The following is a 13245-nucleotide window of genomic DNA, read 5'->3' on the forward strand; positions in this document are numbered from 1 at the left end:
TTTTTCTTTGCCACTAAATGGTGGGAGTGGTTTCACACAGTGTTTTTACTCTTTTTAAAAATCAAAGTTGCCTTTAATTGACTTGGCCCACAAGTCACTTAAGTGACTATGTACCATTATGTACCACGACTAATTTGAGTGATCTCAACAGCGCCGTCATTGCACTGAAGTCATGTGGAACTATACCGTGGGTCAGTTCTGCCACGGACCAGAAAGACTAGACACACCGAGCTCCCCATGTTCTGCAGATACCGGAGCTTTTTCCGGGCTGCTTAAGTGCTCTGGAACTACGCCACAGGTCACTTAAGCGATCTGTGTATGTGGGAAGAGTCACTTAAGGTACCCATGGATGTGCCGCAGGTCACTAAAATGAACTATAAATGTACCACGACTAATTTGAGTGATCTCAACAGCGCCGTTATTGCGCTGAAGTCATGTGTAAATGTGCCCACGGTATAGTTCCACATTTTCTTAGGTGCTCCGCGGCACGTTTTGACATCAACGAAATGGCCAGAAGGCTCCTAAATGTTGAACACCCTTCGTCTTAGTAATAATGTTAAAAAAAAATGTAGAAAATATGGTTTCGAACTTTGGGTTACTTCTTAGAGAGATTTTCTGGAGCTCCGCAGCGCCAAAAAAGACGTAAAATTTTGTCAATGGGTGTGTTGCGCTACAAACATGGTATCTATATTGAGGGAATATTCTTTTTTAATTGGATACCACACGGGATTGTCTCTCGGCCATCAAAGGTTCCGCGTGAAAACAAGTGAAGTCTGTGATCTAGATCTAGCAAAATCAGTTACAAAAATTCACAACTAGAGAGCATCTTTTATACTTCCTTTGGCAAAAATTGGTTATAGTAATCAATTTTGCAACCATCTGTTCAATCCTCATGGCAAAGTATCTAATTAATTTCTCACTCGAAGCTTTAGACTAATTTCGGTTTTTGAAGGAGCTCTCAAAATTTTTCCTATTATTGCAATGGCGCGCTCTTTCAAAATTTCATAGCTTTCTGGTGAATACTTGCGGCTGTAGAGACAGCTCAGAACACGAGATTTTTCACTGTAAACACGTAATTATACCCTTCATTAGTGGTAATCACGGCGGAGGGTTACAGTTAACGCTCATTTCACCGAAAATGATTGTCTTTTTATTACGTTAAATAATAAATATTTATCTACAGAATGTGTCAAAAACATGGATGGAGATACGGTCAACGACGGAGCCGACTAATCTAATGTAAAAGCATGTATATTAATCTACATCATGTTCCCCCCCCCTTCCTCTCAAGTCTGCCTCAACATGAAAAATCGATACAAGTCCTATTAATTAATTTATACATAGACAATATCAATTTATCACGAGATATAAAACGATCATTTCCATGACACGAGTGATCCTAGGACACCGTTAATTCAATAAGCAAGTAAAAACTCATGGAAAGGATTTTGCTGAAAAGTGGAAAATATTGCAATAAATGAATTAGTAAAGAAAAACTCAAATAAACTAATCAATAAAATACTAAAAGTATCAAATAAACAAAAAATACTTAAAATAAAGTTAGAAAAATAAGTGAAATCTAAATTTAAAAAGTGAAAAATAAAATTTACTGTAAAAAATGCTGAATTAAATGAAAATTAAAGTAGGAATTGCTAAAATGAATAAAATTTGAAAAAATCAAAAGTGGTTAAACTAAAAAAAAATTTTTAAGTGAAAAATTCTGAAACGAATGGAAATAAGGAAAGCAAAAATGCTAAAATGAATAAAATGAATAAAATTAAAAATGCTAAAATGAATAAAATTAAAAATGCTAAAATGAATAAAATTAAGAAATAAAAAATGCTAAAATGAATAAAATTAAAAAATGCTAAAATGAATAAAATTAAAAAATGCTAAAATGAATAAAATTAAAAAATGCTAAAATGAATAAAATTAAAAAATGCTAAAATGAATAAAATTAAAAAATGCTAAAATGAATAAAATTAAAAAATGCTAAAATGAATAAAATTAAAAAATGCTAAAATGAATAAAATTAAAAAATGCTAAAATGAATAAAATTAAAAAATGCTAAAATGAATAAAATTAAAAAATGCTAAAATGAATAAAATTAAAAAATGCTAAAATGAATAAAATTAAAAAATGCTAAAATGAATAAAATTAAAAAATGCTAAAATGAATAAAATTAAAAAATGCTAAAATGAATAAAATTAAAAAATGCTAAAATGAATAAAATTAAAAAATGCTAAAATGAATAAAATTAAAAAATGCTAAAATGAATAAAATTAAAAAATGCTAAAATGAATAAAATTAAAAAATGCTAAAATGAATAAAATTAAAAAATGCTAAAATGAATAAAATTTAAAAATGCTAAAATGAATAAAATTTAAAAATGCTAAAATGAATAAAATTTAAAAATGATAAAATGAATAAATAAAATTTAAAAATGCTAAAATGAATAAAATTTAAAAATGCTAAAATGAATAAAATTTAAAAATGCTAAAATGAATAAAATTTAAAAATGCTAAAATGAATAAAATTTAAAAATGCTAAAATGAATAAAATTTAAAAATGATAAAATGAATAAAATTTAAAAATGATAAAATGAATAAATAAAATTTAAAAATGCTAAAATGAATAAAATTTAAAAATGCTAAAATGAATAAAATTTAAAAATGCTAAAATGAATAAAATTTAAAAATGATAAAATGAATAAAATTTAAAAATGTTAAAATGAATAAATAAAATTTAAAAATGTTAAAATGAATAAATAAAATTTAAAAATGCTAAAATGAATAAATAAAATTTAAAAATGCTAAAATGAATAAAATTAAAAAATGCTAAAATGAATAAAATTAAAAAATGCTAAAATGAATAAAATTAAAAAATGCTAAAATGAATAAAATTAAAAAATGCTAAAATGAATAAAATTAAAAAATGCTAAAATGAATAAAATTAAAAAATGCTAAAATGAATAAAATTAAAAAATGCTAAAATGAATAAAATTTAAAAATGCTAAAATGAATAAAATTTAAAAATGCTAAAATGAATAAAATTTAAAAATGATAAAATGAATAAATAAAATTTAAAAATGCTAAAATGAATAAAATTAAAAAATGCTAAAATGAATAAAATTAAAAAATGCTAAAATGAATAAAATTTAAAAATGCTAAAATGAATAAAATTTAAAAATGCTAAAATGAATAAAATTTAAAAATGATAAAATGAATAAATAAAATTTAAAAATGCTAAAATGAATAAAATTTAAAAATGCTAAAATTAATAAAATTTAAAAATGATAAAATGAATAAATAAAATTTAAAAATGCTAAAATGAATAAAATTTAAAAATGCTAAAATGAATAAAATTTAAAAATGCTAAAATGAATAAAATTTAAAAATGCTAAAATGAATAAATAAAATTTAAAAATGTTAAAATGAATAAATAAAATTTAAAAATGTTAAAATGAATAAAATTAAAAAATGTTAAAATGAATAAAATTAAAAAATGCTAAAATGAATAAAATTAAAAAATGCTAAAATGAATAAAATTAAAAAATGCTAAAATGAATAAAGTTTACAAATGCTAAAATGAATAAATAAAATTAAAAAATGCTAAAATGAATAAAATTAAAAAATGCTAAAATGAATAAATTAAAAAATGCTAAAATGAATAAATAAAATTTAAAAATGCTAAAATGAATAAAATTTAAAAATGCTAAAATGAATAAAATTTAAAAATGTTAAAATGAATAAATAAAATTAAAAAATGCTAAAATGAATAAATAAAATTAAAAAATGCTAAAATGAATAAAATTAAAAAATGCTAAAATGAATAAAATTAAAAAATGCTAAAATGAATAAAATTAAAAAATGCTAAAATGAATAAAATTAAAAAATGCTAAAATGAATAACATTGAAAAATAAAACTTAAAGTAAAATATGTGTTCCTACTCAAATGAATAAATAAATAAAAAATATAAAAAATAAATGAAAACTGAAAAAAAAATTGATTTAATGTTAAAATAAACAAAATTGAAAATAAAAAATGCTCAAGGAATAAAAGTTAAAAAAAAACAAAAAATGATAAAATAAATAGGAACTAAAAATACTGAAAAAAAGCACTATAATGAAAAATACAAAAATCATAAAAAAAAAAATTTCAATATTTGTATACATGTGTGCATAACATACAAATATTCCATCAATTTCACTCAAACCAATGTACGCATAAAATTTCACAACGAAAAAGTAAAACAGCAGCATTTATCACTCAATTGTTAACAAATTAATGTTAAAACTTTCTGAAAAAGTACATGTGAAATTTGAACATGAATTAATACTGAAATAAAACATCAATAGCAACAAGTAGTAGGAACTCGAAAAATTTGGAATAATTAATACACAAATCATGTTACATATACACATATGCATATTTCAACTCAAAAACAATTGTAAATGTAAAGACATAATAAATATATAAATATAAATGCATAATAATAATAACATGCGAAACATAAATCATGTCTGATCGAAACACTGAAAATAAATGATAAATTACGAAAAGCACGAATGAAATTTCCGTGAATATAATGAAATGGCTTTCCGGGTGCCATTTCTCAGCGACGTAATCGACACTGTAAATTGACCGTGACGTCCGTCAGTGACGACGTCTCTTACCGATAACGTTGAGCGAAACGGTTTTTCGGTCGCCGTCGCCGATACCGTTAATTGCGGAACACGTGTAATAGTTTTCGTCGGTTTTGTGAACGCTATGGAACAATAGCGTTCCGTTGCCGAAAACAGTCGCCGTTTCCGACCGAATGCTCTCTTTGGTATCGGAACCTGCAATTGAATGGAACAAAAAAAAAAGAAAAAGTCATGAGCATGCTTATTAAGTGAAAAAAATAAATGTTATTGATTGCATGCATATGTTACAGCCAAAGCCCGAAATTAACCAGTTCTCGAATTGGCGAATTTCGTTAAATATTGAAGCGGCCATTGCCGGAAATGGCCGGACAGTTCGAGAAGTGACCGGTGATCTCTGGCCAAAGTTCGATAACAAAAGGCATGATTCGGGATCATCGTCAAGTTGGCGTATATTTTTTCGCGATAATTATGCCCACGTTAGTTATGGCAACCCGTCAGACCGCATATGGTAATATTAAATACAGACATCGTGGTAAATATGACCGCATATTTACCACGATGTGGTAATAATTTTTTTTCTCCAAAATTTTGAAGAAAAAATTATGTATAATCATTTTTATAGTTTTTCTCCCAAATTTCACTTTTATTCCTCTCGTTAGATGGAGCTAATGCAGCTGCTATGTATAGACATGCATCACACGTTCGAGATTTAAAGAAATGGATTTGCCTACTACCGGGCCGTCTTACATCAGCACATCGAGCTTTGGCGAAAACTCTTGGCCAATTCACGAAGGGGCCGGCCTCATCTCGAATTGGCCGCACTTTGGGCTTTGGCAGTAACTTAACAATACAAATACAAAATCTGAAGCTACAACAGGCAAATGATCCAATAAAATGTGAGCAAAAACAATTAATTTATTCTTCGTCTTAACTGTGTTCTCCATTTTCAACAAGCAACTGTAGAACCATACATGACCCGGGCTCTGTCACATGAGGGATATAAGCTCCTTACCTCGAGGGGTTGGGCCACGCTAGTGAGAGCTGAGTGCGCCGGGCCGGAAGGCTTGGATGCCAAGCCCCCCGGTCCGGTGCCCCCTAGCCCTCCATCCCTACGATTGAGGCTCCAGGCCGTGAGACCCGGGCACCCTTACCTCCATCGTCCAGAGCAACTCGCAGCCCCCTCACCTCGGGGGCAAGTCCAGGAAGGCCCCGCAGACCCAAACAGCCGTCGCAGGTGCCCCTGGTCACACCCCAGCGACTTATTTGCAGGATTTACATTCCATAATCACTTTCAAATCATACTTGTTACCGCTGGCGGCGCAACAGTTGTGTTTGTTGGGCTCGGTTTTGACACAGTTTATGACTCTGCCACGCGACACATGCCATACGGGCGCAGTTTGATGTCAGCGGAAGTGTCTCTGATCTGGCCAGCCCCGGTGCTGGGTCACTGCTGCTGCGGCTGATTGGCTCGTTTTCAACAAGCAGGTGCCTTCTCGCGGTTTGCCACTTGCTTCCCGAACCCACATTGTACGGTGAAAGTTGCTTGTTTCGGCGAGTTCTGTCACCCCCTTGCTATTCTGACCATCAGTTTACTTACTTACACCATTTTTGATTAGATCAGTGTTCTTCAACCGCTGGTCCGTGGGAATTTCCTACCGGGGTCCACGAAACATTTCGAAAAATTCTCGAAGCAACTACATGTAGCTACATTGTTGAGGGGTGAGAAAAATGCTTTTGAAATTTCAATTTACGTGAAAAATAAATTGTTCAGCCGACTGTGCTGTGGTGGTGGAATGGTTATAGTGACGGATTCACGATGCGAGGATCCGGGTTCGAACCCCACAGTGGTGGGTCGGCTGAAGTTGGTTTTCTGTGGTTCCCAACTTCAAGGCGCAAATGCGAGCCGATCTCCCCGTTAAAAAGTCTCGCCACAGAGAGCAACAGTCCTACAACGATAAATCATTCAATCATAACACTTCACTCATAGTTAGAAAAACTGGTGGCAGATGGCAGCACTACACATAACAAGCATTACAGAGAAACAATAAAATTTCACATCAGGTTTCACTACACGTACACGCACATTCCCGCATGTACCGATTCGTTGGGGTTTCCGCGGTGGGGGGGTGGGGTACATGTGTGGTGTAGCAGTAGTAGGTAGGGCCTCCAAAAAATGGCTCTTTTAAATTTCTATCCCTTTGACATAATTTTAGAATATTTTTCCCTCAAACGTGATTTCACAAATATTATTTTTTCACTAAATATGAGGAGATTTTTGATTATATTTTCACTTTAAAGCATTATTTTCTTTGAATTTTCCTCTCAAAATTTTATCCCCAAACAAAGAGTTCCAATTTATTTTTTCCTTTTCTGCTGCTTTAACGTGATTTTTGAACATTTTTTCGCTCTTCAAACGTTACTTTTTTCTGAATAATATCTCTTTGTGTGTCATCTAATGGTACATGCGAAATATCTGGAGTACATACCTTTCGTCCACGTTACATTGGGAACAGGATGACCCGTGGCCAGGCAATCAAACGAGGCCGTGCTACCGATCTCAAGAGTTTGATCTCTAGGTATTTCAATTATGGATGGTGGTACTGTAAACAAAAAGATTTATTTTCGTCAAGTAACATATTACAACATTCGATGAGTTACGAGTGGTACCACTCGTAACTCATCGAACGTTGGCCATGAAAAGAGCATACAATACGATAACATTCATTAAAAAAAACCATCTAATTAGTATATATGTTACTGCCAAAGCTCGAAGTTGGCCAATTTCGTTGTGAATTGACTCGGCCAATGTCCGAATTTCGGGCTTTGGCCAGCCAGTCCGCTGGTGAGATCCCTGGTGAAAGTCCCGATAACAAAAAACACGATTCCAGTTTATCACCAAGTTGGTGTATTTTTCATAATAATTATCTCCACTTTTTAGCTATGGCATCATCATTTTAGCATTGCCCATCACATCGCAATCACGATGCGGTAATAATTTTTTTCCCTTCAAAATTTGACATAATCTACATGTCGATATATATTACTATGCACAAATAGTTTTTTTTTTCCCTCTCAAATTTCCCTTTTCCTCTATCTCTTCACATGGAACTAATCCGATACAGCTACTATATATAGCCATGTATCACACGTTGGCGATTAGAAAAAAAAAAATTGAATTTGGCACCGTCTTACATCAACACATCGAACTGTGACCGAGGATTTACGGCCACCTCACGAATTAACCGGCTAAAGCCAAAATCATTTCTGCTAATCGGACTTTGGCAAACCTCTCGGCCATTTCGTGAATTGGCCGCACTTCGGGCTCTGTCAGTAACATATACACTGCATTTTTTTTTTTTGGTGGTTTCACATAAGACACTGGATTAAAAAAATTTATGAATTGGAAACAGTGTGACTGATCAATTAATTTTTTTCTCCCATTTCCTCCAAAAAGGTACTGGACTTGATGCAAGGATGTTCTTTGAAAGAAAAGACGAATGGGGTTGAATGACAGCTTCTCACGTAAAACACCACACTGGCTTTATAGATGTTTACTTAAAAGACGCCACTTGGCGAAATGATGCCGCAGATAGCCATGGACCATATATGAACCAAATGAAAGATTTCGCAACTAACGTCTACTATTTTCTCCAGAATGGATTATGCATCGATAAGCCTCAGGCACGTACAGTCAACCCTCGGTTTACGAACTTAATTCGTTCTTGAAGTCTGTTCGCAAACCGAAACAATTTCTCCGACAAGGGATCAATTTGAAATTAATTAATCCGTTCCTGGAACCCTGAACATTTTTAATGCAAATTTCAACAACAGCTCCTGTGCATAATATTAAACCTGTTAATGTTAAACACTCTATAACTAATAATGAAAACATAACGATAACACATGAAATGATAATTATGACGTCATCTATTATCGCATTAGTGACGGAGCCCTCAAAATCTGTCAGCCAAATTCATGGTTCTGTAAGACACTTGCTGCCAAGTTTTGTCAATGAGAGCTATGCAATGTAGGATGATAGCAGCATGTTTTCAGTATTGTTTGAGTCTCAGATAATATACCATGTATTATTTCAAAACATCTTGGAAAAAAATTCTTTGGTATAGAGATTCTGCACAGGTCACTTTAAAGATTCTAAAGTTACCTGCTGATTCATGGGATGGAGAACAGTCATACTTGGGTGAGGGAGCTAAATGAAATTTAATTATTCAACTAACTCTTCTGCCAAATAAAAAAAAATTGACATGTGGCCACAGAGACCAGGGCCGGACTTAGGCAGGTGCGAAGGGTGCGGCTGCACCGGGCCGCTAAATTTTTAGGGCCTCAAAAGGGGATCAAAATGTTTTGATTACATTTTGACTTCAACTTCTTAGCAAAGAAATTGCTTAAAATTCAATCCAAGATAGATTGATAACTGATCACGCCCAGAGCTGTTGTGCAAGGCAACTTCCTCTCTTCACCACCTAGAAGGCTAGTCAAAGATAGAGAACCACTAAGGTTGAGGGCCTGGGTAGATAATCGGTCTTCTAGCCCTAAGAGCCCCAAATCTTCATGTGCCTGGGGGCGCACTTGCAATTTTTTCACTGGGAAGCGGACACTTTTGTCCATATTTATTGCCAAATGTCATTTTTGTATGACTACAAAAAGGAGTTTTACAGTAGTTCTAGGACAATGGAAAATCCCTGTTCAGAGGGGCCGCAATTTTTTTTTTTTTTTTTGCACCCGGCCGCAAAATACTTAAGCCCGTCCCTGACAGAGACGTCCGAAATACACTTTTTCAAGATTTAATTGAGTTTCCATGTTCATAAGGCGCGTGTTTTTCACTGGCTTGTGGTTTCATAAACCGAGACTAGTCCGTAAACCGAATTGTTCGCAAACCGACCAGTTCGTGAAACGAGGGTTGACCATATATGGATTGAACCTCAACCATTTCTCCTATTGTTCTAAAGTGGTAGAAAAGTTCAGGGCTATATCAGGCTTATATAATAAAGGCTGTCCCATGGTCATGCGCAGGTCGCGCAAGAGTCGGTACCAGCTGACGTCACTGCCCTGACACTACCGAGTATGTCTACTTAGCTACCTTGTTAATTACGATAGTTTACGATCAGTGTACTGCCCACATTTTACTGAATCATTTCCAAAAACTATCTTTTCGATTATTGTCATTAGTGTCTGCTTTAGTCATTTTATTTTAGTTCTTTCAACCATTTAAAAATTTAAATTAAGGAATTTCATTTTTTTTTAATGGGGCAACTTCCACTAAGGATACTTTTCTCGGATCCATTTCAATTGAATCGCGTACGTTAGATAAATTTTTATTGGGTTGATTGAAAGCCAAATCGAGCAAGATAATTTCAATTACCTTTTGTGAACTCTTTCTAACAATTTTTAGTTGTCTTTTTAGTTTTAATTGAATAACATGTGACTTTTTCAGAAGCGTTCGTTATTGTCAGATGCGTGATATTGAAACCGTTTGCGGGCCAAAAACAGTCGTAGATCTGTGGGAAGGGGTAAATGCCCTTTTCCCCGAGAGTCAGAAAGACAATGAAAAAATATCGTTGAGATACGGGACATTCATTCACCCCGACATATTGGCATGGATCCACAACTGGCCAGAAAGTGGTGTACGTGCCATTCTTAAGGAAAATTTTTAGCTGGCACTAGTGGGGCCCACACAATCACACATCAACTCATGTTTGTTTATCACTATTTAATGTAATCACAAAAATGAATTACCTAAATACCGCACCAATGACACCAAAACAACACCGTAAATGAGAAATCATTCACTTAAAATAGGGAAATTATCAACTCTAATGTAAATTAAGCCAGAATACAGGTAGTGCTGAAAAGTATCTCAGCACCACGTCCACTGAGCCAAGGCGGCAAGAACGGCTTCAAAAAAGATGAGACACACACACACATACATAGCCCTTGCTGTATAGCCCTAGGATGCATAATCTACACAATCTCTCGATAGGATTAGCATTAGGTATCATCAGATGCCACGAAAAATTCTCCAAACAGTTAACAAATACGATATATTGTATATTCGACTTACCATTGACGATTAACGCAGACGAAAACGTGTCCGAACCGACGGAGTTCTTAACAACACACGAGTAATTACCCGTGTTATCGGACGAAAGGGAGTTAATTAACAAGAAAGTGTAGTCGTCTTGGACATGTGTCCTTGTGTTATGAGATGCAGTTAAAGTCAATCCATCTTTCAGCCATTGGAAACTGTATGGACCGATCCCTTCCGACACAGTGCAGAGAGTCTTCAGTTTTTGTCCTTCGATCAAATTCGGAGGGAAACTGAATGGCTGTATCTTTGGTGGCCCTAAAAAAAAAACATAAAATTTTATACCAAAGTAGAGTTTCTTTGAACTAAAATCCACAATAAACTAACAAAAACGACAAATTATCATATAAATCAGAGTTCGTTTTTTATGTGCTGTATTAATCATTAATTAATGTTAATGTAATTAAGCCTTTTGTGTTATACCAAGTTTTCTCTCTAATGAAAGTATTTCAGAAGCAATGTCTTATTCTGAAGTAAGTAAAAGGGTTTTTCGATGCCCACAGTAATGTAATTATGTGACTTTTCCACTGAAGAAGCTCCAACTGCATGTGGGACCAGAGACATTTTAAATTCTCAATACTGACATGACATGACACGTATGGCAGGTTATGTCTTTAGTGATTAGCCCTATATAATTTGAGGTCAGGACTACTGAAAGGAGAAGCTCCATTTTAAAGGCTACTCCAGTGCATTCCTAGCTTGGCGTTGAACGCTGCTAGATGCTCAAAATGTTCAATTCTTGGAACAATTTATTGACTAGATTTTTCACAATTGATTTCCCATGTAATGTAGAGCGTCTATCAACACCCAACACTTGCAATGACAGATTAATGGTTTTGCCACTTTTCTCCAACTGAAGTTCACTTTTTTTATCGCTCCTTCCTCAAATTTGTCGCCTTGAGTTACAGCGCAAGGCATCAAAGGCAGCCAAGCAGCTAAGTGGGCATTACAACCCACTTAGCTCCCCGCCCCCATGTAAATATGCTTGTCCCTTTGTCAACTTTGCTGGTGATATGACATTTTGGAGTAGTGGGCAAGGGTTATGGCTGAGCTGTGGAGCTTCTTCGGCTAGACATCTGCTTATTCCATCATGACCCATGTTATTTTAAACAACTTCTCTTATGGCAGAGGTTCTTAAACTTTTGTCGACTGTTGCTTTCTTGCCTGATTCATTGACTCCCCCAAAATATTTTAGTCGATATTTTCACTTGTGAAAGGATCACTTCAAAGTATAAATAGGCACACAAATCAACATACCCAGCTCACCGCGACGCCCACTCTGAGAAACACTGCATTATGGGGACAGAGTAGGGGTTGTGCTCGATTTGCTGTAGTTATCTTTATGTCACTCTTTTGGTGGCTCACATACTTTTACACTCTTTAGATCACTCTTTTTGCTGTCCTTATTCCTGCACACTATAGTTCACTGTTTTGGTAGCTCATTGGCCTAGTCAAAGGTGGGTTAATGGTTGCAACACGTCTCAAATTCTAATTTTCTTGGCCACTCGTTCCCAAAATCCTCTGCCACTCCCCTGCGAAGGCTATTTGCCTGCTTAGCTCCCCCCCCCCCCACCTTTCCGGTAAATACGTCTCTGAACACCTGTCCATAATATCAAGATCTTACTCAAATAGTTTCAAATCTGAATCTGAATGAGTCTCTCTCTCTCAATCTTGATTTCTACAACAGTCCTCAAGCTATGGGAACTGTAGGGCAAGTTCCATGCAGCGGACATACAGTCGAATCCCGTTTTAATGAATATCGTTATAGCGAAAATCTCGTTTTAACGAACACTTTTCTAATCCTCCCAGGTAAGTTTACATAGAAACTATGAGCAGAAACTTGGAATTCCTTTATAACGAAATTTCGATTTAACGAAGTGACTTTTCCGTTCTCTTGGAGTTCGTTATAACGGGGATTCGACTGTATCATGGAGTTTAGGTAATGAGAAGCCATTGATATCTATAGAATCTGTTAAGTTTGTTATTTTCAAAAAATGGTTGGCATGCATGTGCATACAGATATTGTTCCGGAATCATGTCAAAACATAGTAAAATATCTTGTAAATTATACTTATCTCTCTTTTCACTAGTAAAAACAGTATTTATAGTATAACTGGGTATAATGTATAAAAGCATGGACAACACTTTGTTTATTTAGTAATGTATGAACAACAAAATGACTGTCAGAAATAGTTCAAAACATTCTAAATAAATGAATATTTCAAGGGAAATATGATATTATAGTGTGTGAGGGTAAGTGAATTTATATTTGCAATATCGTGTTACACTAACCTGTAAAGTCGGCTGCACAGGATTGCTCCAACACGCTAACACAGATCAAGATGCTAAACACTAAATTCCCGTTCATTATAGACCGAAGATAATCAGTGAGAAAGTACTTTCGCTACAAAACGACTAGATTATTTCATAGATTTAAAACGTCAGTGAATATTAATCAAATTATGTACTAGAAAAAAATCACAAGAACGCCATGAA

General features: G+C 34.1%; 1 protein-coding gene across 20 annotated transcripts in view; it reads right to left on the minus strand.

The window, feature by feature from the left end:
• The window catches only part of LOC149065206 (cell adhesion molecule Dscam1-like), a 147018-nt gene that overhangs the window by 31830 nt on the left and 101943 nt on the right, over positions 1–13245 (minus strand). The window contains exons 1-4 of one of the 20 annotated variants that reach the window (XM_089254527.1): positions 13042–13183; positions 10726–11007; positions 7133–7246; positions 4677–4841 (exon numbers count right to left, since the gene is read on the minus strand). The exons of the other annotated variants lie outside the window; for them this stretch is intronic. Coding sequence (XP_089110653.1) covers positions 4677–4841; positions 7133–7246; positions 10726–11007; positions 13042–13117 — 637 coding nt within the window. The 5' untranslated portion in view covers positions 13118–13183. Of the gene's footprint in view, positions 1–4676; positions 4842–7132; positions 7247–10725; positions 11008–13041; positions 13184–13245 lie in introns of those variants that run through there. 20 annotated transcript variants of the gene reach the window in all.

Source organism: Pholcus phalangioides, unplaced genomic scaffold (genome assembly GCF_987345545.1).
Source record: "Pholcus phalangioides strain wild (caught in Gottingen) unplaced genomic scaffold, Ppha-v1.0 ptg000041l_1, whole genome shotgun sequence".
Lineage (NCBI taxonomy): Eukaryota > Metazoa > Arthropoda > Arachnida > Araneae > Pholcidae > Pholcus > Pholcus phalangioides.